A 26,353-nucleotide genomic window follows, 5' to 3' on the forward strand; every position below is an offset into this window, starting at 1 on the left:
ATTAGATGCACTGTCTTTCTGAGAAGGATATGGTGTAGCCATCATTTCATTTTAGAGGAATGGAGAAGCATATAAGCATAACATGTACATAAAATAGTTTGTTTTGCTTCAGAATTTCCAGCAGTGTTTGTAAAAGCTGCTTTGATTTGTTTGCTAATATAGTAAATGAATTACATATCTATTCAATGTGTTTTGTTTTTGTATGTGCTTATATCTTTACCAGTATAAATAACTATAAACTTTCTAACAGAACTCCCTAGAGGTGACAGGTCTTTAAACTTTCAAAATCAGTGAAAACACATCTGTCTCACACAAATACACCTCTGCAATTAAATAAAGTGCCTCTATGAAGTAGAAAAATTTGATTGTATTATTTCAGATGTTCTGTTTTTAAGTTAGAGTGAATGAGATTTACGCTGTCATTTTTCATAACTTGGATACACAGTTGAAGATGGTTACTAAAGGATTATGCTTATAAACAAATATGTTAAAGTTATATTTTAAATATATTGTCAACCTTCCCAACTTAATTACATAATGGAACATTTAGAATCAAGTTGCCTAAGCTATGAACATATATGTATTTTGATGGAATAAAATACATTAGGATGCCATCCATTATTTGTATTATTGGGATTAGTGTCTTGAGCGATCTGTGATTGCTAATTTTTGCTGTTTGTATGAGCTGGCCATGTGCCGTAAATAAAAGTCATTCACAGTTGGTTTCTCTGGTGTCTGTTTTAAAATATTCACATCTTACTCATTTTATTATTAGCACAGATTCCACTATGACCCAAACTTTTTTCTGTCAGTCTTCCAGAATCCTGTCATGCTTTCTTTTACACACAAAAAGTTTTAGCCAATATATTGCCTATGAGGATCCAGCATGCTATAGGTGATTTAAGTGATTCATTATAATTTTGGATACCAGGTTTTGAATCCTTGCTCTGCCATGGAAACCTTCTGTGTGATCTTGGGGAAGTCAGATTCTCTCAGCCTAAGAGGAGGGCAAAGGCATTCTCTCTCTCTGAACAAATCTTGCCAAGAAAACTCTATGTACACCTCAGGATTACCATAAATCAGAAATGACTTAAAGGCACACAACATCAACAGCATTGCTTCTGAACTATAGTAGATCTTTCTTTTTAATAATTTTTTATCTCACCCTTTCCCCAAGGAAGTTGTGAGAACTTGCTTATTCTTAGTTCTCCTTATTTTCACAATGATCCTAAGATATACAGTGGGCCCTTGGCATTCACTGGGTTTCGTACCAGGACCCCCTGTGGATAACAATATCCATGGATATTCAACTCCCATTATAGACAATAGGATAGTAAAATGGTGTCCCTTATATAAAATTTCAATTTTTTTTTCCTTTTTTGGATTTATTTAAAAATAATATTTTCAAGCTGTGGATGGTTGAATCTGTGGATGCAGAATCCATGGATATGGAGTCCAACTGTATTTTAGGCTGAGAAACAGTGATTGACTCAAGTCAACATTTGTAAATGTGAACCTAGCTGCCTCTCCCCCCCCCCCCCCCCTTTCACAGCTTAACTACCATTGTAGTTTGAAGGGGGGCATACAGTCCAGTGGCAACATGTGTAAATATATTTATGTAGAGAGAGAGTCAGAGGTTTTATACATCTCACATTGCAGTCAGCCCCCATATTCATGGGGCTTAGGGGAACAGCCCCCCTCCCCCGGCAAAATTGGAAAGCGATTGAATATGAGCAAAATTATAAAGAAAAATTGTAATTTCTTTTAACCTGAGAGATCACTTCTCTAGGAATCTTTAGGTCCTCCAGGATGACTCTATGGTAAATTCCAGCAGAAGTTGATAATAAAATTGCACTGGAGGACCTAGAGTAGAGAGAACATATTAATCAAATCTGCAAATCTACAAAAGGAGACCAGAAAATGTGGGTGGCCAACTGTAGTTTTAATTGTCTGGCTTAATACCACCAGAATGGACATCTATTTCTCCATAGAACTAAGGCAGTGAATGTCCATCACAGTTCTAAGAATGCTTATTTGAAAATAGGCCCAACAGACTTCTTGCCCAATACATTAAGATGACATGTAACACATCCACTAATGTTTTAAAAAAAACATCAGATGTTTATAAACTAAGTAATGTTCTTGAACTGGAATGCATACTCAGAAATGGGGCATGACTTGTTTTCTTGTCTCTTTATTCTAAATCCATTATGTACTGACTGGTGGTCAGCTGCTTTCCTGTCAGATCTATCCAGACCCAGTCACCCTCAGCTTTATGCTACTGTTTAGGTTGGTGTTCTTCTTCTTTTATGGTAGAAAGAAGCTTTTTCCTCTGCCTTTCATCCTCCTTCCTCCTCCAAGCTCCCAGTAAAGGTCAGCTAAGTATAGATGTTACTATGCTGTGTTCTGTATTGTAAAATGCCTATTGTTGAACTGTTGGAAATTACATTCTAAGCTTGCTAGTTTAGGCATCTGTTTGTAACTAAGATGATTAGTTTACTAGAGAAACATACAAATGTGTTTTACAAGATAGAACTTGGTTTCTTTTGCTGCTGCAGTTTTCATAAATAGTTGTCTAGCAATATAATGTTAAGATTCTCAGTTCACTTGGTTTTAAAATTTGTTTTAAAATTTAAAATTTGCATGTTGCCTTGGATATAAATAAGTACATGTAAAGCAGCTTAGTTGCTAAACATTCTGCAGGTACTGTCCAGTTAATGTGCTATGTACTTTTATTAGTTTGTTTAATTTCTTTAATAAATGATGGCATAATTCATGATCTACATCCAATTGTTAGTCCCAGCTACAACAAACCCATTGACACAGTAGTTAAGTGCTGGTTTACTGAATTCCCACTCATTACTGGATTTGGCCTTTATGTTTAATCTATAAGAAAGTGCTAATGACTTTAAAAAGTTTCATTTATTAATTGGTGTGGCACTTGATCTTAAGTGAGGGCTTGTTTATTGAGAAGTCAGTCTCACTAAACTCTCTGAGGCTTACTCTTCATGTAGGTTTGCACAGAATTATCTTGATCTTAGATTCTTCTCTTTCTTGAGGTGGCAGACCAGTCTTGGGTAATTATATTGTGCTTCCTCTCATGGTCTTTGTAAAGATTAAGTAGCTTGCATAGCTCAGGCTTAAAAATACAGTTGGTTCTCTTATTAAAAAAATTGTTTGGCAAACAAGATTCTGTAGGTAATACAGTAAAATGGTGCCTCTTAATGTCTGTGCTGTTTGAAACATTTTCCAAAACTGCAGTGTTTTTTGGAAACAATTCAACATCATGAATATTCTGAGAAACATGATACTAAGCTGTAAATCTTCAGTAGCAACTAACCCGTTGAATTCATTCAGGCTCCATTCATGTTCTTATAATTGAAATTCTCCTAACAGTATTGCCACACACTATAAAGTGATCTCTCTTCTGCCAGCTCCCATACCACCAAAGTCTTCCTTAGCCATTATGTTTTTGAATGCTATTGTCCCATAATCAACAGTTGATGGTGGACTTTTGAAAGTAAAGAATGCCTGTTCTCAGTGGGGTGTATTCTTGCCTTTTGTCATTGGCAAACTAATCAACCTCATTTTGAGTGCTTGGGTGAGCGATAATACTTCCTCTAAATTATACCAGTAAGGCTCTCCTCCAGGGAAGGCTGTGTAGTCCCTTAATCTCTAGTACAATTGGCAGCTTTCTTCAGTGTTATAGTAGCTCTCTTAATGAAAGTATATCATTCACAAAGTTCTTCTTTTTTGTTTCATCCCCCGCTTTCCTCCTATGCTCTATCTCCACCATCCCTTTACCAAAAGGCATCATCTGTTAGAATGTGAAGGTGCCAGTGTGTGTAGACTAGAAAAATGAGCAGCAAATTGTTTAGATATTAAACCAGAGGGAACAGGGCTGTCCCTACCATTAGCCCATCTTAGCTGGGGTATGAATGCTACTTTCCTGACTGTTCCTTCTGAATTTTCCGATCTTTGCCGATACTGGAGAACCAAGGTCGGTAAGCTACACATCTGTTGTGCACTCCTCAAAATAGCCCATTGTTCAGGTATGACAGAGGATGCTCTTCCATCAGAAATATTTCAGTAAGATTTAATTGTAAGGGCAGTTGTATAGCCGTACTTTTGAACAGGATTGGGAAAAACAGTTTAAAAAAAACAAGCAATTTTTTTGTTTGCTTGTTTAACTCTTTTTGTTTGTTTTCTCCAGCATTTTTATTGAGGTAAGTTTTTTTTAACTACTCCACCACATACTGTATGTAGCCCCCCCCCCTTATCTTGATATCCCCAACATTGAATTCTTAGACAATTTGATTACTTACTTGGGGTTAGGTGCCATCTGCACACCATCTTATAGTCAGCCTCTGCATTCACAGATACTGCATTCACAAATTCAACAATCTACTGCTTGAAAATATTTTTTTAAAAATCCCCAAAGCAAACCTTGTTTTTGCCATTTTATATAAGCCTCACCACTATACCATGTCACTGTAAATAATGAGACTAAAGCATCCATGCATTTTGGTATTTATGGGAATGGGGGGTCCTGGAGCCAAACCCCAGTGGATACCAAGGACCCACTGTATACACATTTTATTTTAAATTACTACTCAAAGTAAAATTTATTTCTTTGGACCACAGTTTTCCCCACACATCCATCTGAATATTCCCCCCCCCCCCCAAATTTGGAACTACCATACCATGTACTCTTTTACAAGTTCATCTTTTTACACTTTTTATACACTCTTTAAATTATGTGTTCATTGCCTTTACACAGTTCTAAATAAAATTCATTTTCTTCATCCTCTATTGCTACATTTATCTCCCTTTGAAAAATGTCTAGAACTAGCCTGGACAAAATTGATCTGGGTTAAATATCCAAGATGTCTAACCAGATATTGGATTTGAATAAATAACAGAAAGCAGTGGAAATTTAGAAGGAAAAAAAAAGATGTATTTGCTACGACTAGAGATTACTGGACAACTAAACTACCTTAAAGATTTTGCTGAAAAACAGTTCAAAGATATCACAGCATCAGTTCAGAATCTCACAGCTACTACTCGTAAACATGAACAGGAGAGTTCTTACAACTCAAAGGGAACTGCTATCTTATGGCAGGATTTAGAGAAGGCACAATAGGAATTGTGAGGATCAATTTAAAATCAAGGAAAACACATTAGAGTATAAAATTAGAAGGGTTGGCTGGTTAAAAATAGGCAGTCTTAAAAACTATGACAAGTCTTATAAACAGCTCTCCAGAATAGCTTGATGATAAGATCATTGTTCCGGATCTTCCTAGAAGAGCCAGGGACCTCTGTCCTCATGCCAGACAGCTCTTTGAAATGTGTTCCTCTGAGCCACCTGGCCTGTCTGCCTCTGCCACCAGTTACTCTGAGGTTAGAGCAAGTTGCCCACTGGGTGCCTCATTTTGACTTCAGAATAAAGCAGCTTACACATTTGACATGAGGAAGGGGGAGATGAAGAAGATTCCTTTCATCTGGGGAATCCATGTTGACTAACTTGGTGCTGATTAGCTCTACAGCCAGGATCCATTAGAGCAGATCGTGATGTAGGGAGTGGAGAAGGACAGGTAGAGTGGGATACTGACTTCTGGATGCCTGCTGAGATTGTACTCTCTGTGGTTATAACTATCCAAATCCAATCCCAGTAGTCTAGAAGGTGAATTTGTCCAGCTACCCCGGGGGAGAAATTCAGGATGTTATACCCTGAGAAGCTACAATCTCTGCCACGCCTTTAAGCCCAGGCTGGGAATTGCTTTTGTGGTGTTGGGTGCCTCAATCCTGGATGAGGGATCTCTCTCCTATGACCATACCAAATCCCCCCTGTACTTTAGTCACTCCATTGATGGAGCCTTGGAAGCGCTAAGGCTGGGAAATTTCTGGGAAATTAATAATTTCAAAGGAGATTTTTAAAGGAAGACATAGCATGTGATTAGTGGAGAAGTAAAAGGGAAATAATATTGGAAAACCAAAAGAAAGAGTTAATACTTAAGAGAGAATGAGAATTAGAAGGAATTAGAAAGAGAGTATTAGAGAAGGACTGAAGGAGAAAGGAGAAGTAAGAAGAATAGGAGAAGGGAAAGAAGAGAAAAAAGAGAAGGCTAATTAAAATAGAATTAAAAGATTACTAAGGAAAAGGAAAGAATAGGGAGGATGCAATAGGAAGGAAGGAAGGAAAGAAAACAAAGTAGGGGGCAAATAGATATTAAATAGGGAAGTATATTAATTTAGTGTTATTACTGTTTAATCTAACTGCTGAAATTTACATTTTAGATGTACATTTTTGTATTCATGTATATGTTTTTATGTCTGTGTCTTGTGTTTTATGTTTTACTTATTATAAGACCAATAAAAATATTTCCAAAAAAAGAAGAAGCGGTAAGCCTGGTGGAATTAGTGGGCAAGAGCAAGTCCCCCAACATTTCAGGACAGTCTACAGCAAGAAGCCATGACAGCATCATTGGAAAAAAAACGCAAGTGGATTTCTAGTCATTGTGCCTACCTATGATAGGTGACAGGAAGGAAAGAGAAAAAAACAATATAGAAGACCTTTTTTTAGAGAGAGAGAGAGAGCAGAGAACAAGAAGAAAAAGGCTGAGTGAAACGAGATAGTGAACAGCCCAGAGGCAGGGACTAGGCTGATTGCTACCCCTGGTGGTTGGTTTTCCTGCCTACCAGTCCAAAGAAAAGGAGCAACTCACTACGTGATGTTTTCCCCTCCACTACTGGAAAAGTTCTTTTGCATTTTCTGTGTTGAGTTAATGACATTCAGAAGGGAGCAGTAAAATGTTGGGCAACATTAGCAGACTCAGATAGCTTGAGTGACACTTTGCTGCAGAATTAACTGTATTTCATGTCGGTCCCTGCTCTAACCTTTTCTGCTGTCTGTAATTCCTTGCTCTGTTCTGTTCTACCTGTCTGAACTTGCCAAACAACAAACTACTCTCTGCATTTTAAAGACGAGAAACATAAAAGTACTGCAGTCACAAGGTTGTGAGTTCGATCCCATAGGCTCCATTTCAGCCTTCCATCCTTTCATAGGTTGGTAAAATGAGTACCCAGCTATTTGGAGACAGCTTACAGATTGTAAACTGCTTAGACAGTGCTGAGTTCTCTGATAAACGGTATAGAAATGTACATTTGTCCCTCCATATTCGCTAGGGTTAGGGGAACACGACCCCTGTGAATATGGAAAAACCGCAAATAACAAAAAGACTTTTTTTACCTGAGAGGACACCTCTCTAGGAATCTCTAGGTCCTCCAGTGCAACTCTGTAGTCAATGTCCAACATACACTGACCATAGAATGGCACTGGAGTAGCTACAAATGGTCTTTCAGTGCAACTTTTCGTTAAAGTTGACCACAGAGTTGCACTGGAGGACCTAGACCAGGGGTCAGCAACCTACGGCTCATGGGCCGCATGCGGCCCGCCGAGGCCTAGGGACCGGCCCAAGCCTGGCACTGCTGCAGATTGCTGTCGGGCTCTCTGGCCTCTGGCGCAGGCGCACGGGGGCCTCTGGCGCGGGGCAAGCGGCTGGCAAAGGGGGCAAGGGGGAGCAAGGGGGGGCAAGGGGGGGCAAAGGGAGGCAATTGTCTATAGAAGCCTGAGAAACATGCATTTATATTAACATTTTTTAAAAAATCAGCAGGTTTTTTTGTGTCCTCCATTTTTTAAATTAAAAGTGTCCTCCATTTTAAATGTTTGTCCTACATTTGTCCCGGTTTATTTATTTATTTAATTTAAAAAATTATTTAATTATTTTTTTTGGCTTCGGCCCCCCGAGTTGTCTGAGGGACAGCAACTCGGCCCCCGGGTCAAAAAGGTTGCCTATCCCTGACCTAGACAGTCCTAAAGAGAACATATTAATGAAATCCGTGAATAATCAAAGTCGCAAATACCAAAGCCGAGGGATGACTGTATGTGCTATTGCTATTGCTGTAAAAGCTTGGTGCTATATAGCCGTGCATCTCGAGCTATTGGAGTGAGGGAACCAGCCTTTTTTTTCCCAGTTGTGTCAGGGACCAGTACAATATTTGTGCCCTTTGGTTACAATTGTTCGTTTCCAGGACATTTAATAAGGACTGACAGCCAGGTGCTCAGGGGGTAGCATTGTTCCATTGACCATAACTTTGAGTAGCACTACTACAGTGGCTCTTTGGAATCTGCTGGGGTTTGGTTCCAAGACCTCCCATGGATACCAATATTTGTGGATGCTCAAGACTCATCAAATATAATGGCATAGTAAGATGGTGCCCCTTATATAAAATGGCAAAATCTAGAGTTGCTTTTTGAAATTGATATATTTTTGGAATATTTTCAAGCTGTGGATAGTTAAATCCATGGATAAAGAATCCATGGATATGGAGGGCCAACTGTATATAGTATATTTGGGACAATTCACAGAAATTTAAATGCTCATATGAAAGTTATAACTACCCCTTGTGTAATTCTGTTTGCAGCTTACAGAAGATGCATGACCTGGCAGCTGGCATTCAGAAGTATCCTCTTGATAGGTGTTTGGAGGAGAACAGGGGAACTGGTAACGTAGAAATGCCTCTAGCATTGGAGTGGGTCTTGGACCTTTTGTGGAAGGTGGAAACACCTGAGGTGGTGCAAAGAAGTCCTTGGGAGCTGCACATAGACTGTGGGATGCACAATACTACCCATGGCCTATGTAATGTTTGTTGAATGTTTTCCAGTAGTTCTGTGTATAGCACTAAATGTGATGTGCACAGACGTGTATTGGACTGCTCCTCCCATCCCACCCCCCACACAGTGAAATCACATTTCCTGGCTTATATTTTTGTAAGATTCCAGTTTCACAGTTAGTGCTGAGAATAACATTCTTTAATATCTTGGCACTTAAGTGAAAGCACTGGGAAGTGAAACTGATACTCTTTTGCCATCTAACATTCAGCTTGCTCTCTGGTGTGTGTGCAAACAATTCTCTTAACCTGATCATTTTTCAGCTGCATGAAGTACGCTTGTGAAACCCCCAACAGAAAATTGTCTCCTTCCTATAAGATTTAATGAAGGCTTCTCAAAAGACTAGACTGTGGTTTACCCACCCACCCATCCCCAGCAGTTGCCTAACAGCTGAGAGCACTCTTTTCCTACTGTGTGTATTTGTATGTTCCTTCAAGTCATGAATTTTTCCATAGGGTTTTCTTAAACAAGGAATACCCAGAAGTGGGTTTGTCAGTTCTTTCCTCTGAAATATAACCTACAGCACTTGGTGATTTCCCATCCAAGTACTAACTATGCCTGACCCTACTTAGCTTTCAAGATCAGGTGGGATCTAGTGCCTTTAGCATATTCAGGACCATATTTCATTGGGTGGCTAACCTCCCCTATTTTATTTGGAGGGGGGCAGCACAATAAGTGTCCAATAAATAATTCAGTTATGGAAACATTAAAACTTTTAGGAGAGTAGCAGGAAATTGAATGGGCCTTTAATGAATTCCCATGAGTTGTTTTGTTGTTATTAGCATGGGTACTTTTTGTGTGTACACAACATTAAAAAGAACAACTTGGTGTGTAATATAGGAAAATTTTGAAAGCTTACATGCTCAGGCTCAGCTTGAGTTGCATCTTTCAGGTGGATCAGAGGCAAAGATAACTGGTAAAAAGTGTAAAGTTATCCTGAAATGTACATCCCAGAAAGAGATTCCACCTCAATATTCGGAAGAATATTCTGACAGTAACAGCTGTTCAACAGTGGAACACACTCCTTGGCGAGTGGTGGAATCTCCTTCTTTGGAGGTTTTTAAACAAGCTGAATATCTATCTGTCAGGGGTGCTTTAAGTGTGTGTTCCTGGATGGCAGGGAGTTGGACTGAATGGTTCTTGCAGTCTCTTCCATATCTATGATTCCATGATTCTGTGAAATTTTCTGCATTGTTTTGGGAACGATGCACTGGTAACTGTGCTGCTACACAGAAAATCTTGGTCTAGTTATATGTGGTGATATGGTTTACCTCTTAATTGAGAATACCTGGATTATTTCTGGTTTGGCAAACTCACTTCCATTTCCATATCAGCCTATTGGAAAGTTTATTGTGTTCCTATTGGCCCTGTATTTGTCTATAGTTCATATAGGCTAGGTGCTTACTCAAAGGGTTCATGTAGCTCTCTGAAAGCTAGTAATCAATGTTCATTGTTGTTTCATGCTGTCACATCAACTTCAACATAAGTTTTTAATTTTTAAAATTTATTTCTATTTATAAATATTCCTTAACTTGTAGGTATATTGTGGGGCAAAACACATGGGTGGGAAGGAGTGGCCAGAAGCTGCTCCTGGCCTGATTGCCCTGGGGCTGTGGCGAACATGTGCCATGGCCATGAGAGCACGTCCTGCTCCAGTCCTAAATGGACTTCAGCAAGGAGTGGAAAATAGCCGCTCCTTTTTGGGCCATCTTGGGCAGCCACGGTGTGACTTCTAAGTGCTCCGGGGATGTGCTTCATCTAAATGCCACACCCCCAGAGCGGCCAGAAGTGGTCCCTGTCTGCCCATCTGTTTCAGGCCTATAACATTCAGTTCCCTCTCCCCTTTCCTCTCACCCCCAATCTTAGTTAATAACCTAAATATATATCATTGTCTATCACTGTAGATATAACACATCTTCATAGTATTAGCAAATGGATTCATAACATTCAAAATACATTTTCCCAAAAGAAACTTTGATGAGAAGGTAGATTAAATCCAAAGTTCACATGAATAAAATGAGAAATAAGTTTTCCAAACTTCTTCAAATTGTCTTCTTCATTTTCTCCTCTTGCTAAACTCCTCTTGTCTGCCAGCATTATGGTGACCTGATGAATGATGTCCTCTAGGAGCTCTGGTCATAAACAGTCTGCTCAGGGCTTGCTAACTTAAGGCCATTGGTTTTACTGAATCAATGGCCTGTTACAGACAGCCAAAATAAAGCTGCTTCGGGTCTCTTTGGAGGTATGCTGTTTAAATGATGCATGCATCCTAAGAATCCGGAAGCTGCACCAAAGCTGCACTCCAGTGCTTAGGAATGGAGTGTGGCTTTGGTGCGACCTCCGGACTCTTAGGACCCATGCATCATTTAAATAGCATACCTCCAAAGAGACCTGAAGCAGCTTTATTTTGGCAGTCTGTAACAGGCCAATGAATCCATAATGTAGGCTTCCTCTTTTCCTACTTTCAGCTTTTCTCCCAGCATTCTCATCCCTTTCAATGAGTTAATTGAAAAGGACATTGAACAGGAAGCATCATATATTAAAAATGTTGATATGGTATGTTGTACACCACTATCTAAGGCTCCATTTGTATTTTAAAACCAAAGACAGTACAGGATAATCTGGTGAGGAGATGCCTGTCCAATGTTCTTTCTCTCATGCTTCCTCTCTGAATCTCACCATGAAACTATAAAATAAAATTTGAACTATATATTGAAGGATATGGCGTTTGTAAAGGTGAAGTATTGGTTTCACAGCTGTTTGCTATCACTGTGGCATTCTAGGCTGTATTCTCTCAAAAGGAATTGTTACATTAAGGAGGCAGATTTAGTTAGAAAAGGGTTAGAAGTAAGAATAAGAACTTGCCAAAATATTTCTTTGAGGCATTGTAAATAAATAATTGCAAATGGATGGTCTTATTCATACCTGATAATGAGGGAAAAGCTCTTTGTACAATGTGACAGCAATGACTAGGCTATATGGGTGGAAGGGCAAAAGGTGTAGAATGTCTGAATCTATTATGAAGAGAAGGAAATTGCTGTCTGTACTCTGAACACTATGGGCTCAATATATCCAGCTGACAGTCTGGCTAGTGAATACTGTAGTACAAAGGCTGTGAAGCCAAGAGTTATCAGTTTTTCATATTAAAGTAACTTGGCACCATAATAAAAATCCCTTTTTCCCTTTTTTTTAAGGCTACACATGTAGGTTATAAGATGGCTACTTCTTAACTGCCAACTCTCTGTTTTATTTCAGGAATGTGTTTTCACAAAACATTGGCTCTAAAAGGGTCCAGACAGGAGAAGTAAATTCCATCAACACACACCGAGTTGTTGGCTCAGCTTGAAAGTGCTTCCATGAGTTAACACTGGGCCGAGATCAGCCCTTCATTCCCCACAGCCAAGCAATCTGCAGATGAACAATGGGCCAGAAAATCTCAGGGAGCATAAAGTCTGTTGATGTGCGTGAGCCCCCTTACAGGCCAGTCAAACGAGAACTAAGGGGACCAGATTTCTGCAAGCCTGCACGGCTGGATATGCTGCTGGATATGCCACCAGCCCATTTGGAGGTCCAACACAAACATGCTTGGAACAATGAAGATCGATCTTTAAATATATTTGTGAAGGAAGATGACAAACTAACATTTCATAGACATCCAGTTGCCCAAAGCACAGATTGCATTCGGGGTAAAGTTGGCTATACAAGGGGCCTGCACGTTTGGCAGATTCACTGGCCCACCAGGCAACGAGGAACTCATGCTGTGGTTGGAGTGGCAACAGCAGAAGCTCCTTTGCATTCTGTAGGATATACGTCATTGGTTGGTAGCAACAGTGAGTCATGGGGCTGGGACCTTGGCCGTAATAAACTTTATCACAACTGTAAAAACCAGCCTGGGGTGACATATCCTGTATTTTTGGAACCAGATGAGTCTTTTGTACTCCCAGACTCCTTACTGGTGGTTTTGGATATGGATGAAGGGACGCTTAGCTTCATTGTGGATGGACAGTACCTTGGAGTGGCCTTCAGGGGACTAAAAGGGAAAAAACTCTATCCAGTAGTCAGCGCAGTCTGGGGACACTGTGAAATTACAATGAGATACATCAATGGACTTGATCGTAAGTGTTTCATCACAATTTTTATTCTCTTTTTCAGAACACCTAAATATGTCTCTAATTGTTTCCAAATGGATGGTAAGGGTCATGGTGCACTTGCTTGTTCTGATGAAAGATGCTCCTGTTCTAAAATAAATTCTACATCCCAGTATTTTCCCATGCTTTTCCCCCTTACTGTTGTTTTCCAGAATGATTTTTTGGGGATTTAGAGAGAGGTTCATACATTGTTTCTTTTCTTTTCTTGCATGATATATGTTTTTACAGGACAGGATTTCACATTATTGCAAGAATACAAACATGTAGTTCAGCAGCAAAAGATCAAACTTCACAATATTTTATTCTTAAAATTTATAAAACAAATCCTTGTCTAATAGAATGCATTGCAAATTTGTGGGTTTTTTCTTTGTTTCTTTTTTGTTTGGGTTTGCTTTTTTGGAAATCGGGGTAGAAATCATTATTCTGATCTGAATAATAAGGTTCTGAGGCTTGTGTTTGTTTAAAAGAAGTTCTCCTTTTGATATGGGATAAGATTACATCCATGTGTAGCTCTAGATTACAATCTGGTTTCTTGTGTTCAACATTCCCCAGTGTATTTATGCAGTTGATCCTATGGATGAATCTATATTTGTATTTGCATGAGTTTATCCAACACTGTGCTCAAAAATCTAGTTCTTTGTGTATTTGAACACAGGCAATCAGTATGCAGAATGAGTTATACAGGCACAGTGGGAACCAGAGAATTTTTATAGAGGAGGAGAATTCTTTAATCTCCTCTCTTTAGCCTGATCTAAGAGAAATTATGCTTCCTGTCTCTGCAGTTTGCTGAACATGCTTTACTAAAGTATTCCCAAAGAAACAGGTGTTTGCCAGCAATTCAGACAGACTTCTGAATCTTGCCTCACTATACCTTTGCTTTGTTGTTTTAAGGATGTGCACCAATGTATTTCTGCGTGCTGGATTGATAGAAACATAGAAAGCTTGTTTTGTGAAGCTTCTGCTCCCCTTTTGCATTTGAAACATCAGTATCGGTAACAATGCCCAAACTAATAAAAGGAAACACACACCCACACTGACCCAGCTCACAGACTCTTTTTCTGCCAAAATGAAGCCTAAGGCCTGCTGCACAGAACAGGACGACCACATGGCTGGTGGATACTCATGGCACTGCTGCATGGTCAGAACTCTTGGCAGAAGTGTGTATTTTTGTCCATGCATGTATATGTGCATTCATGCAAGCGTGCTGTTTCTCACTCTCTCTCTCACTCCATTGTACTACACAAAAAGCGCCATGACTTAAACATAGCTGTACTGGATAGGAATTGGTTTTACTGCTAGCTGTCTATGAAGAGGCTATTTCCATTCCATTGCCATTGCTCCTGTGAAAGCCGGGTTGGGGCCACAGCAACCTCATGCCACAGCCCCAATCGGCAAATTGCCGCTCCTTTTTGAGCCAGCAAAAAGCTGGTTTTCCTTCACCGCCGTGGATTACAGCGCTACTGCAGTGTGTAAATGTTGCACTGCTGGATGCCTTGAAGCTGGCCTGTGTTTAGGAGAGTTGATGGCATGACATTTGCTGGGTGGCTTCAGAGCAGATGGCGTCAACACGCTCTGAAGCCGTTCAGAAGCTGGCACAAAGGGGTGATCTGTTTCACCCCTAGGTGTTTAATTCAGTTTTGGTTTTATTCTGTGAACCCTAAATGCGGTATCTGGCTCAAACAAAACCACTGAATTAAAAAAAAAGGCAAGGCATGTGTGGTGCCTCTGGCTGCAGCCTTCTTAACTGTATTCCCTTACATTTTAACTTCACATAGGATGTCTTAAACCATTCTCCTTATGAACTTTCCCATTTTATGTGTGAATTGTTATAAAACCACGAAAGCTTGGGCCCTTTAATTTCTTCTACCTTAATAACTGCATTTTAAGATAAAACTCTCCCATCAGGAATTTTTATCAATGGAACATTTGCCAGCACACTGTAGCTGTAATGAAAATTCTGGAACTTAAAAAGAAAGATGAAAGCACCAAATATTTTATAGCATTTGGCTATTAGCTAGAAAGAATACTTGTTTTGACTTGAAGTGCAAAAAAGGTTTGTGTTTCCTTGGGAAGCTGACAAAAGCTAGCTGAATAAAATCTGAGCCGTAAGCAAACGGAAATGACCCTGAGCAATGTCATGTTCTGCTTGGAGAATAAAAAAATATGGGCAACTTTACAGACAAAGGAAGCTTATTTCCCCAAAGAACATGTCCGTCCAAAACTTTCAGTAGTATATTATGTAACAACACACTTACTGTTTTGTTTTTCTGTTATGGTTTACTTGAGTAGGAAAAAAGAGAGGGGGAAAAAACTTTTTAAAAGATTATTTGCCTTAAAATTTTGTAATAGCTTCAGTCTATAAGATACTCAGAATTCATTTTGCTCTCTTTCTACAGTGATTTAGTTCCAGTGCAATATTTTATTCATTTTTCTCCTAATGCAGAAGCCTGATCAAATTACTTGAGCATCTAGTTTGTTTATCTCAGAAAATCTGTTATATATGAATACTAACTCAGGCAAGTAGAGGCAAGGCATGTAGACTCCCTTGCTGCAACAGCTCCACTGATTGTTTCTCTGTTTCTGGACACAATTAAAAGTGCTGACCTTGATCTATTATACGGCTGTATCCTTACAAAACTGCTCATGTTTTGAGATCTGCTGGAGCAGATCTCTATCCCACCACCTTCACATGTACATCTGGTGGGAACACAGGAGACAACCTTCTTAGTGGCTGCCCACAGGAGCTGGAACTCCCTTCCCAGAGAAGTTAAATAGACACCTTCCCTACTTTCATTCTACAGACAGATGAAACCCTTTCTGATTTGACTATAGATCCCAGAATTCTATAGTCATGTAATTTAACATGGTTGTAGTGCACAATATATCTTATAAGCACTGGAATGGAAGTTATCCTTGGCGAGTAAGTGCTTATTGGACCAAAGTACAGGGGCAAAAAGGCAAAATGTTTTTGGAAAGGAATTAGAGTAAGTTGTTAGCCATTGGTAAAATTCAATGATGATATTTCCATTTAGGACAACCAGACCATACCCTGTGGAGGTTGTAGCAGTGGCCTTTTCTTTTCTTTTCCTTTTTGTCTCAAATAACCTCTGAAGTCTGAGAAAGGAAAATAGGCTTGGAACATTTTTTTTCCTGAACTGCTAATGATATTTCAGAAATAATTACAAAAATGTTACATTTTTAGCTCAAGAAAATTAGATTGCACTTATATTATGGAGACTGGCTAAAGAATTGAATACAGAGCAGCAATTGCTTGTTTTAGATCTTTACAGGTTTCTAAAGAAATAAAATGATCAGCATGCTCAGAGAAGCCTTGCTTACGGGTATTGACATTGATTCAAAAAACTAATTAGGAAAGTTAGCAAACTTTCTCTGAGTGTGGGATGGGAAACATTCCTGTCCCTGTCACTTCTAACATATCACTTTCTAACATATCTCTTCCAACTATAACTTGCGGGTGGGGAGGGGGTCCAGAACGGATCACCCTGCATGTATTTATTTTTTACTCTTCAGTTGCAGGATTCCATTTGTAAAGACAGCTTAAAAGTAATTCAAAATAAATAAAATATAGAGTGCTTTATAGTGATACTAAACCAGGTTAGAACTACCTCAAAAATAATATTAAAAAGAGAGACCAGGGTTTGAATGGCTACTCATTCATGGAAGCCTACTGAGTGACCTTGGGCAAGTCATATTCTGAACAAATCTTGCTGATAAAACTCTGTGGTAGGTTCACCTTAGGATCACCATATGTTGAAAATGATTTAAGCACACAACAACACCCTTCTCATAATGGTATCCATATGAATGCTTCAAAAATATATTTTAATGTGTTTTCTGTTGTGGAATGGCCATGTACTAAATCAGAGGTGGGAAACTAGAGCAGGGGAACACTTTTCACTTGCCCAAGTGCTCAAAGATTGTACATTTTTATTTATTTATTTACTGTAAAATGTTAGATAGATTTAGCTTTGTTCATTGAATCTTATTCAGTACGTACGATTAAATTGAAGTTATTAAATGCATTCTGAAGTAAACAAACAATTACATTCAAACAAATTAACAGAAGCAGATGAAAATCAGCTGCAAGTAGGTAAAACTGTATGGTCAATAGGATACTGATAGTCCCAGATTCATAGAGATATGTAGGTAGCTAGTCAGAAAGTGATTACTGATGTTTAGGGAAGATTGTTTGCATTTTAGCTATTTTAAGAAAGGCATAGGTTCCAGCTCTCAAACCTCAAAAAAATTTCTTCCGAAGATAATGGACTAGGCCCAGAAATGCTGAAGAGACTGCTTCCTTAGTGCTGATTAATTAATTGCATAGATTGTTTCCATGGAGTAAAGTGATTACATACCTTTTTAATTGCTGTATATTGCAGTTGGTAATTTAACTCCAAATTTCAGCAGCAGATCATGCCACTAAATTCTGTGATTTTGTTCTTGATTTTTCTTGTATTTGAGGGGGGGCACTATCTAGTCTATGTGTATTTCATGGCCTACATTTTCCCCACCCCCTAGACTAAGTCATCATCATTTATACCTCCCCATTACAGTTGACCCTCCATACCCACAGATTCTTTTACCACGGATTCAACCATCTATGGTGTGTGTATGTGTGTAAGCAAACCTTAATGTTGCCATTTTATGTAAGGGACACTATTGGGAGGTGATGGCTTAGTGGTTAAGATGCCAGTTCTAATGATCGGAAGGTTGGCAGTTTGAGGCCCAAGTGCTGCCTGATGGGGTGAACTTGTGTCACTAGTCCCAGCTTCTGCCAACCTAGCAGTTGAAAGCATGCAAATGCAAGTAGATAAATAGGTACCACTATTAATATGTGGGAAGGTAACAACATTCGGTGCAATCATGACCTCCGGAGTAGTCCTTAGTCAATGCTGGCTCTTCAGCTTAGTAACGGAGATGAGCACCACCCCCCTACAGTCAGTTACGACTAGACATTCATGTCAAAGGACTACCTTTACCTTTACCTTTTACTATTGTACTATGCCATTGTGTTTAATAGGACTTGAGTATCCATGGATTTTGGTATCCATGGGCGGTGGGGGGCTGAATCAAACCCCAGTGGATATCAAGGGCTCACTGTACTATGATTAGAGGGGTTATGTTTGCCAAGACATGAACAATAGTTTGTTATTCTTGTTCCAAATTTCAAAGTGTCCTCTAAAGTTTTATTCTCTTAGATGAGCTAAAGGTTTGGCTCTACAAGTGAAATTGGTCATTGGTGTCTTTTAACTATACACTGAAAGACTGATAAAGACTAGATTTGAAGCAGTTCTTGTTTTGTTTCAGAAAGCTTTGCTTGGTTTGGAAATTATTCTTGGGAACATCTTTGACCTGCTGAAGATGGAAATGATAAAGGAGGACATCAGTAATAGTGAGGTGTGCTGAGAAAGAATCTCAAAAATATGCAAAAGATTTAATAGTCAAGTTTTACTGGAAAATGTTCATGTTTATGGTCACTTGAATGTTAAGCATTGTGCCCTATAATGTGCTGTCTAACAGAATGAACCAGTTTGGTTACAAACTGCTAATCCTAACTACAGTAAACCCAGTTGGGTTGACCTTGAGTGAATCCCACACACTCAACCCCAGAAAACCCCATTATACATTTGCCTTAGGATTGTTGTGAGTCAGACGTCACACTCAGCAGCAACAACAGCAACAACAAAAACAACAACAGCAACATGCTTATGTAAGTCCCATTGATTCAGCAGTGCATCTACTGTAGTTAGGACTAGCAGTTGGATCTAACCCACTGTTTTCTCACATTCTCAGTAGATTGTCACCAGGATATTTTAAACACTGCCTTTGTTCATATGAAGTCATCAGTCCTTGAGGTCAGCTTTGGAGATTTTGTGTCATAGCTCATCTCTACAGTTACACTTAGCAGCACCTACTTAGTGGTGGCGCTATAGACTTGTCTTTGTTTTTAAACATCTCTGAGGCGATTACCCCTCTTTTGCTCACTTTTTGTTAGTTTATCCCAATATATGGAGCTTGCAGCACCTGAGCAGAAGCAATATAGAATAAGTGTGTGTGTGTGGGGGGGGGGGGGGCTTAGAGATGTATCATTCACAGGGTTGCCTTGAATCGAGTTTGACTCAAGGGCCGTTAACAACAACAAGGCAATTAATATATATTTCTACTGTTATTTCTCAACTGGTTTATACCTGCTAGTTGTCTTTATAAGTGGCATTTACTCTCATCTCAGTGTGAGTGGCGCTGTATATAGGCAAAACAACAACAACCCCCAAACAAAAACAAAACCCAGGTTTAATAAAATTGAACCCAAAATCTAATTCATGATGGTGATCTAACTTTCCCATTAATACCTACATTTTCCCCAGTAAAAATAACCAGTAAAAGAAAAAGATATTTCAGTTGTAGTAATAAACTTGAAACTTGCATATTTGGTGATGGTGGTGAGGAAATGAATGTGCCACATATTAAGCACCTTGTAGGAATTTCTTTTGAGTCTGCTTTTTTGTGGCCAGTTGCTGGAAAAATACGAAGAGAAATAGCGATAAATCCATTTGCTGTATGTTTGTCAAATGTTTCAATTAATAAACAGATTGTCTTGTACTCTACTGCCCTTCTGAGTGGCAAGTAATAGATACTGTAATACATTCATATATTTCAACATCTTATCAGGGTATCCTTTACAAAGTCTTTGATGAAGGTCAGCTCCTCTGTGATGCTGCTGCTAATTATTTTTCACCTCTTTAGATTTCAAGACCCCAGTTGGTATGCACTGCTGTGCATAATTGCCTCTGACATATGCCTTTCTTTCTTGTCTACTTCATTCTTTTGCTAAAGAAAGTGGGATCTAAATATAAAAGATGTTTGCAACCTGCGGAATGTTCCTGAGCACATTTGCTCACATCTATTTATAAATTACTATCTTGTAATAACTAACTGCTATAATGGTGGTGTGAAATATAATTGCTCTGCAGCTATTTTTCCTTCTTTGGAGCCATTACGTGGTTGTGTTTCACAATGTATGATAGAAAATAGGGTTTGAGTTTTGCTGTTCTTCTATTAAACCAGTTCAGCATGTAGTACACTTGATGATTTTTTAAAAAATTTTGTTTGCATGAAATTGAATCTCATTTCGGTATGAATCATAAGAGTCATTCAGCAGTCTTTTTGGTGAACTTGTGCAGTTGTGTTTGTTTTTGAGGGTTCCAGAAGTTAAAATAATGCAACAATGGAGGGAATACTAGTGCATTTTTTCCTTTGGCATCATTGGTATAGATATGCCTCCATTAACTAAGAATTTTCTTGAGAATTACTTTAACACTTAAACACTACACCATGCTGGCTCAGTAAAATAAATGGAACTTGTTAGTCAAAACTAGCTCAGATCCTATAGATAGCAGTGTAGAATCAATGTTGAATTTAGCCCATAGACTGAATAATTAGATTAGAACCTGAAAAAAACCCTAATATTATCTGTTTCTCATGGGCCTCCGCACTGCTTCAGAGGTAGGACTAATGTGACCCTGCAGATGTAGTTGAACTCTAACTCTTAGCATCCTTTATCACTGGCTGTGATGGATAGGATTGCTGGCAGTTGCAGGCCAACCACATCTAGAGGACCACTGGATTCCACCCTTGATATACTTAGCTCATGATGCAATGAATACATTAACAGTGATGAACATACATCTCTTTTTTGATGTAGATATCTGGCTGTTTAGGGTCATGTGGTTATCATTCATTCTTTGCTCTTAGAAACACTAGCCTGAGAAGCACTGTTAGATTTAGGGCTTGTCTACACTAGGACAAAACACTATGCTCACCCCAAAGCTAATGCTGGCAGTCTCGGTGACATACACTTCCTTCCTTCAAGGATCCGTGGTTTTTAGCCCTTAACCTGACTTGTCTCCGAAGTAAGCAAAGTCAGGGCAAACTCCAGGGTTTTCAGGAAATCCCCGAGTGCCTCTGGTTCTTTTGGCCATGTGGAAAGCTGGATTGGATTCAATTTAGAGGGTTCAGGTGTCCACACAACAAGAGCCATGCCATTCCCTGTACTGAGCAGCCTAGGGAAATGGGTAGATCTCCTTTGAGCTTCAACTACTAGAGTATCTTGGCTTGGTGTTTCCCGGAGAGATCCAGCACATTTGATCTAGGGGAGAGAGTCAGCCTACCTCCTCCTTGTTGATCACACGGGCACCCTGTTCTAACCTCAGCAGAGGCAACAGTGCATCAGGTAGGCTCTCACAAGGAGCTGCTCAGCTGTGAAGGAGTAATGGCAGCACCAAGGGGTGTCAACCCAGCAGGCTTGGTGCATGCAGTCATCATTTTGGTTGATCCAGGGCCATCCCAGACCATAATGCTGCAGATTGCCCCAGATTAAATAGCCAGTATAGTCACAACCTTCGTAAATTTAAGTACAGTATAAACAGTCGCATGCCTTTGAGGAACAGGTTTATAGTAGTAACAACAACATGTTTGGAATAAGAAAATGGTGCCTTGGCAAGACCTGCAGCATATCAGCATCTAAGGCAGAGGTTGGCAACTTTAGCTTTCTACTTGTTTTGAGATGTCAGGTCCTATAAGCCCTGTTAGCTATGTAGATGGGGCCTAATGGGAATTCTAGGCCTGCAACAGGTGGAAGACAACATTTGCCCTCTCCTCCTTTAGGTTTTGGGTGATTTGAGATTTGATGTTCATCTTTTGGGGTCTGGGGGCATAGCCTTTGTATATTCTTTTCATAAGGATACATAGCACTACTTGTTGTTGTCTGTAAATGTGATCTGAATAAACTAACTGGACAGGAATTTCATATTAAAGTAGAATGCCACTAAAACATTACTGGTGTCAAGACATTTAATCATGTCTTTGAACAATCCTATGTTTGTGTACACTCTTAAAATATGCTGCACAGTGCTTACGCTACTCTTTGCTTCAAATACGCATGTATGTTTTTTAAAAGTCAAAGGTCCTGATGTCTGCTTCTAGCATATTTGTAGAATAGCTATAAATGTCTAATAACACCATCTCTACATATTTTGCTGGTTCAGTTCATTCTAAATTCTTCACATTCTTGGCTAGGCATCCTGGAAAAAGGGAATAAAAGGGAATAAATTGTTCCCTTATTCCACTGCTGTAGATTCAGCAAACTTTGAAAGTAAAGGTGTGTGTAATAATAATAATAATAATAATAATGATTTATTTATAGCCCACCCAATCACAAGGAATCCAGGCGGGTTACAACAATAAAAATAAAGAGAATAAAATAAAATACAAAAAATAAATAAAATACAATAAAATTAAAGAGAGCGAAGTGACTACATTCACAGTTAGGCCTGATGGAAATTGGGCCTCTCTTTTTCATTCCCTCCCAGGTCTGATGATGATGTCATGGAGGGAGGGCTCTTCTTCTTGAGGCAAGGATTTTATTTTAATTAATTTTAATTTAATTCTTCTCATTAAATTTAAGAGAAGAATTGGTGGACAGAGTGACGTAAGTAATGGGGAGTGGAACTAGGTAGGGAAGGCCTGCTGGAAGAGATCTATCTTAAGAGCCTTCTTAAAGGCTGTAAGAGTAGAAATGTTGCGGATCTCCTTCGGCAGGTCATTTCATAGCTTTGGAGCTGCGGTGGAAAAGGCCCTCTGGGTAACTGAAGTTAGCCTAGATTTTATTGGCTGAAGTAGATTCTTCCCCGAGGACCTTAGAGTGCGGGACGGACAGTATGGAAGTAGGCAATCTCTTAAGTATTCTGGACCCAAGCCATGTAGGGCTTTGAAGGTAATCACCAACATTGCAGAAACTATATGCAACTGAATGTTTTGTCCCTAGCTTTTTATAATTATCTGTGTTTTGTTCTGGTGGTTTCCACTGGCATTTTTCAGTAAAATGTCTTGTAGTATATTTATAAACGTGTACCCCAGGAACTATCAAACCCAAGGTATATACAGTACTCTAATATTAATACTGGCAGAGCCTTCATAAACTCAATGGATGTGTTTTAATTACAGATTCTATTAGGTTCTGTTTCAGTGTATCATCCAGAGTCTTCTCTAAATACATAGGCTTTTTCAAAGGGGGCATCCCTGGCTGATTAATATTTGTAGTCCCATATAGCAAGTTATAAGCCACAATTTAAATTTGACAGAGCAGTGGAGTTAATAATAATAATAATAATAATAATAATAATTAGCCCACCTCTCCCTACGGATCGAGGTGGGTTACAGTAGAAATAGTAAAAATACAAATATAGTAAATCATAAATATTCACAGTCCTCAACCCTTCTTCAACATAAAAAATAACACTTAATTAGAAATTCAAGAAAAAAACAATCAAATTAAAAATTCAAGTTAAAATTAATTAAAACAGTTAAAAGATAGGCAGATAGTAAAAATAGCTATGGGCAGACAGGGGTTATCTTTTATCTTGGGAGATCAGTCAGTCAGGGAAGGCCTGCTGGAAGAGATCTGTCTTGACTGCCTTCTTGAAGGCATCAAGGGTGGTAATCTGATGAACCTCCTCCGGAGTTGACCTATCATTTGTCATTTTTAATGCCCTTTTAAATATGACATGTGCTTTTGAAAGGCAAAGCATATTGGTTGACTAAACTGGCACTTCAGTTTGGAGACATTTTCTTGAAGTTATTATTATTATTATTATTATTATTATTATTAACCTTTATTTATAAAGCGCTGTAAATTTACACAGCGCTGTACATACAAACTTTTTCATTGGACAGTTCCCTGCCCTCAGGCTTACAGTCTAAAAAGACACGACACAGAAGGAGAAGGGAGTGGTGGTGTAGTAGTGAAGTGAAATAGTAGATGGTCTCCTACTAGAACTAGTAGAAAAACTCATTTGTCTGACTTTCAGAAGAAGTGGTATGAGCATTTTAGAAAAAAACCCTGTGCATTGCCCAGAGCTTTATTTCTGAATCTATTGTAGCAACTCTCACAGCTGAATTGGCAAGCTATGATTTTTTTTTTTTTAAATGGCTTGGCATTGGTGCTAAGAAATACCGTGAATATCACTTTGGGATCCCAGCACTTACTGTAGCTAATTAACAGAACCATTGTTTTGTAAATCGTGAAATTAATTCAAAAGAAGTACAGAGGTGTCAGCTGTATTAGCGGTTGTGCGCAACCTACAACACAAAATCCAATTAGATAGATAGGTAGATTAGATTAGATATTATATAGCTTTTTTGTGGGTTCTTTGGGCTATGTGGCTGTGTTTTGGAAGAGTTTATTCCTGATGTTTCCCCAGCATCTGTGGCTGGCATTTTCAGAGAACGCTGGCATGAAAGTGAGTGGAGTATATATCCTGTGTGACCCTTCGTTAAGAGGAAGTTATTTACGTGTAAATCCGTGTGTCGGTCTGTTGTTGAATGGCAAGGCCTCAGAGTGTGTCTATTTAATTAGTGATCCATTGTCTGCTGGGAAACCCCCCTGATCCTGAGTGGTTTTCATTTGCACGTGCTGAAAACCACTCAGAGTCGGGGGGGGGGGGTTCCCAGCAGACAATGGATCACTATTTAAATAGACACCCTGATGCCTTGCCATTCAACAACAGACCAGAACACAGATTAATATGTAAATCACTTCCTCACTTCCTCTCAACCAAGAGTCACAGTCACTTCCATGCCAGCATTCTCTGAAGATGCCAGCAAAATGTCAGAAATGAACTCTTCCAGAACACAGTCACATAGCCTGAAAAACTCACAAAAAACTATGGTTGTTGGCCATGAAAACCTTTGACTTCACATCAGATATTATATAGATATGAATATATGCCTCCCTGTCTATACCTGTCTCTGTGTCGGGGCTGCCTCAACATATGAAGAAATATGATGGTGATGGTGATGATGATGGTGGTGATGTTCTGCCTTGGTCAGACCTCACTTGGACAGCTATGTCCATTTCAGAAAGATATTAGCAAGCTCAAACATTGTCCAGATTAGGACAACTAAGATGGTAAATGAATTGCAAGCCAGTTCTCATCAGGAATGTTTGAGGGAGCCAAGGATGTTTAGCCTAGAGAAAAGAAATGAAGAGATGATATGATAGTCACTGGAAGGGCCATTATATGGAAGATGGTTATTTTCTGCTGCTTCAAAGTATAGGATTCAAATAAATTCATGTAAATTACAGGGAAGAAAATTCCAACTACACAGTAGGAAGAATGTTCTGATGATAAATCTGTTTGTTGAATAGGCCTTGAGGGATGCTTCACTCTAGTCTATTTTCTTAGAGATCTTGGCAGATGTTGGGTAGTTACCTCTTAGGGATACTTGAGCTATGAATTAGTGCAGTGACAGAGTTTTGGAGTAGATGGTCCTTGGAATCCATTCCAGGTCTATGATTCTGTATCTATACCTGTGTAGAAAGCTCTATATAATAAGGTAAACAGACCGAAATGTGGAAATCTACAATGCTTAACAGCAAACAGATAATACATTAATATTTTGTACAATTATTAATGGACAGAGGTATGAAAACCTATGATGGAAATCCTGTTTCATCTAGAACCATTTCTGAAATCTGCCCATGGGTAACAGAGTGCTTGGTGTCCAGCAGCATTAATTGCATACCTCTGTCTGATGACACATATGTAATGTGTTAATTTATGCCTGTTTACTGTTTTAAGCACCATGGCCTAAATCCAGTTGCTAATTCCAACTGGAATAGATACACTGGATTAGTGGGAAGTATTGAATTATCCTTCAGTAACTGAGTTTGGGTGACTATAGTCTGGTATAGGTGAGACTAGCAATTGAATTTAGGTCTCTATGGTTTCATGTTTCAGTTTGCTTACTTTGCTATAAATCACTGAATCGTTGTACATTATTTGCCTTTCATGTTTAGCCTGTTTGATATTGGTGCTTGCTGTCTGTGCTTAAATTAGTAATTAAGCCTATATATTTTAAGTTATCTTTTCAGTGGAAGGGGAGAGAGAGAGAGAGAGAGAGAGAGAGAGAGAGAGAGAGAGGTCATGTTCACTAATAGAGTTGAAACCTGTGTCCTTTCTTGAATAATTTTAATGGCAGTGACTACTTTTATTATTTATAATTGTACGTTCTATTATTGTTGTCCTTTTTTTGTCTTTCTGACTGATTATCTGCCCTCTGATTAGGCAGTAGCTTTCATCCCCAAATAACAGATGTCATGCTTTCTCTCTCCTTCCTACTATTTTATGGATGAATAGAAGTTGTGTAGGCTTTCTGAGTCTCAAAAGCATTAAATTACTGTGGATGACTGTTTAATCTGATTCTATTTAGTCCTATGTATATGAAGGGAAAGTAGTGTGTAGATAAATTACATTTTACTTATGAAGATACATGCCAATTCTTTATTTTTTTCTGGACATAATTAAAGAGAAATAATCTTATTGTATTTAACTTAGTTGGTTTATGAATATTTTCATAAGTAGTGGGTTTTTAATGTCCTGAAATGTTATTTCCC

The 26,353-nt window shown here is 38.8% G+C and overlaps 1 protein-coding gene across 4 annotated transcripts in view; it reads left to right on the forward strand.

Annotated features, from left to right (window-relative positions):
- The window catches only part of SPSB4 (splA/ryanodine receptor domain and SOCS box containing 4), a 228,777-nt gene that overhangs the window by 158,711 nt on the left and 43,713 nt on the right, over positions 1 to 26,353 (forward strand). For 3 of the 4 annotated variants that reach the window (XM_089509253.1, XM_089509251.1, XM_089509254.1), the window contains exon 2: positions 11,987 to 12,846. In XM_089509253.1, coding sequence (XP_089365379.1) covers positions 12,153 to 12,846 — 694 coding nt within the window. In that variant the 5' untranslated portion in view covers positions 11,987 to 12,152. Of the gene's footprint in view, positions 1 to 8,484; positions 8,565 to 11,986; positions 12,847 to 26,353 lie in introns of all 4 variants that reach the window. The other variant, XM_089509252.1, reaches the window with a different exon arrangement.

The sequence above is a fragment of the Sceloporus occidentalis genome, unplaced genomic scaffold (assembly GCF_023333645.1).
Source record: "Sceloporus occidentalis isolate IW3139 unplaced genomic scaffold, rSceOcc1.0.p SCAF_2, whole genome shotgun sequence".
Classification (NCBI taxonomy): Eukaryota; Metazoa; Chordata; class Lepidosauria; order Squamata; family Phrynosomatidae; genus Sceloporus; species Sceloporus occidentalis.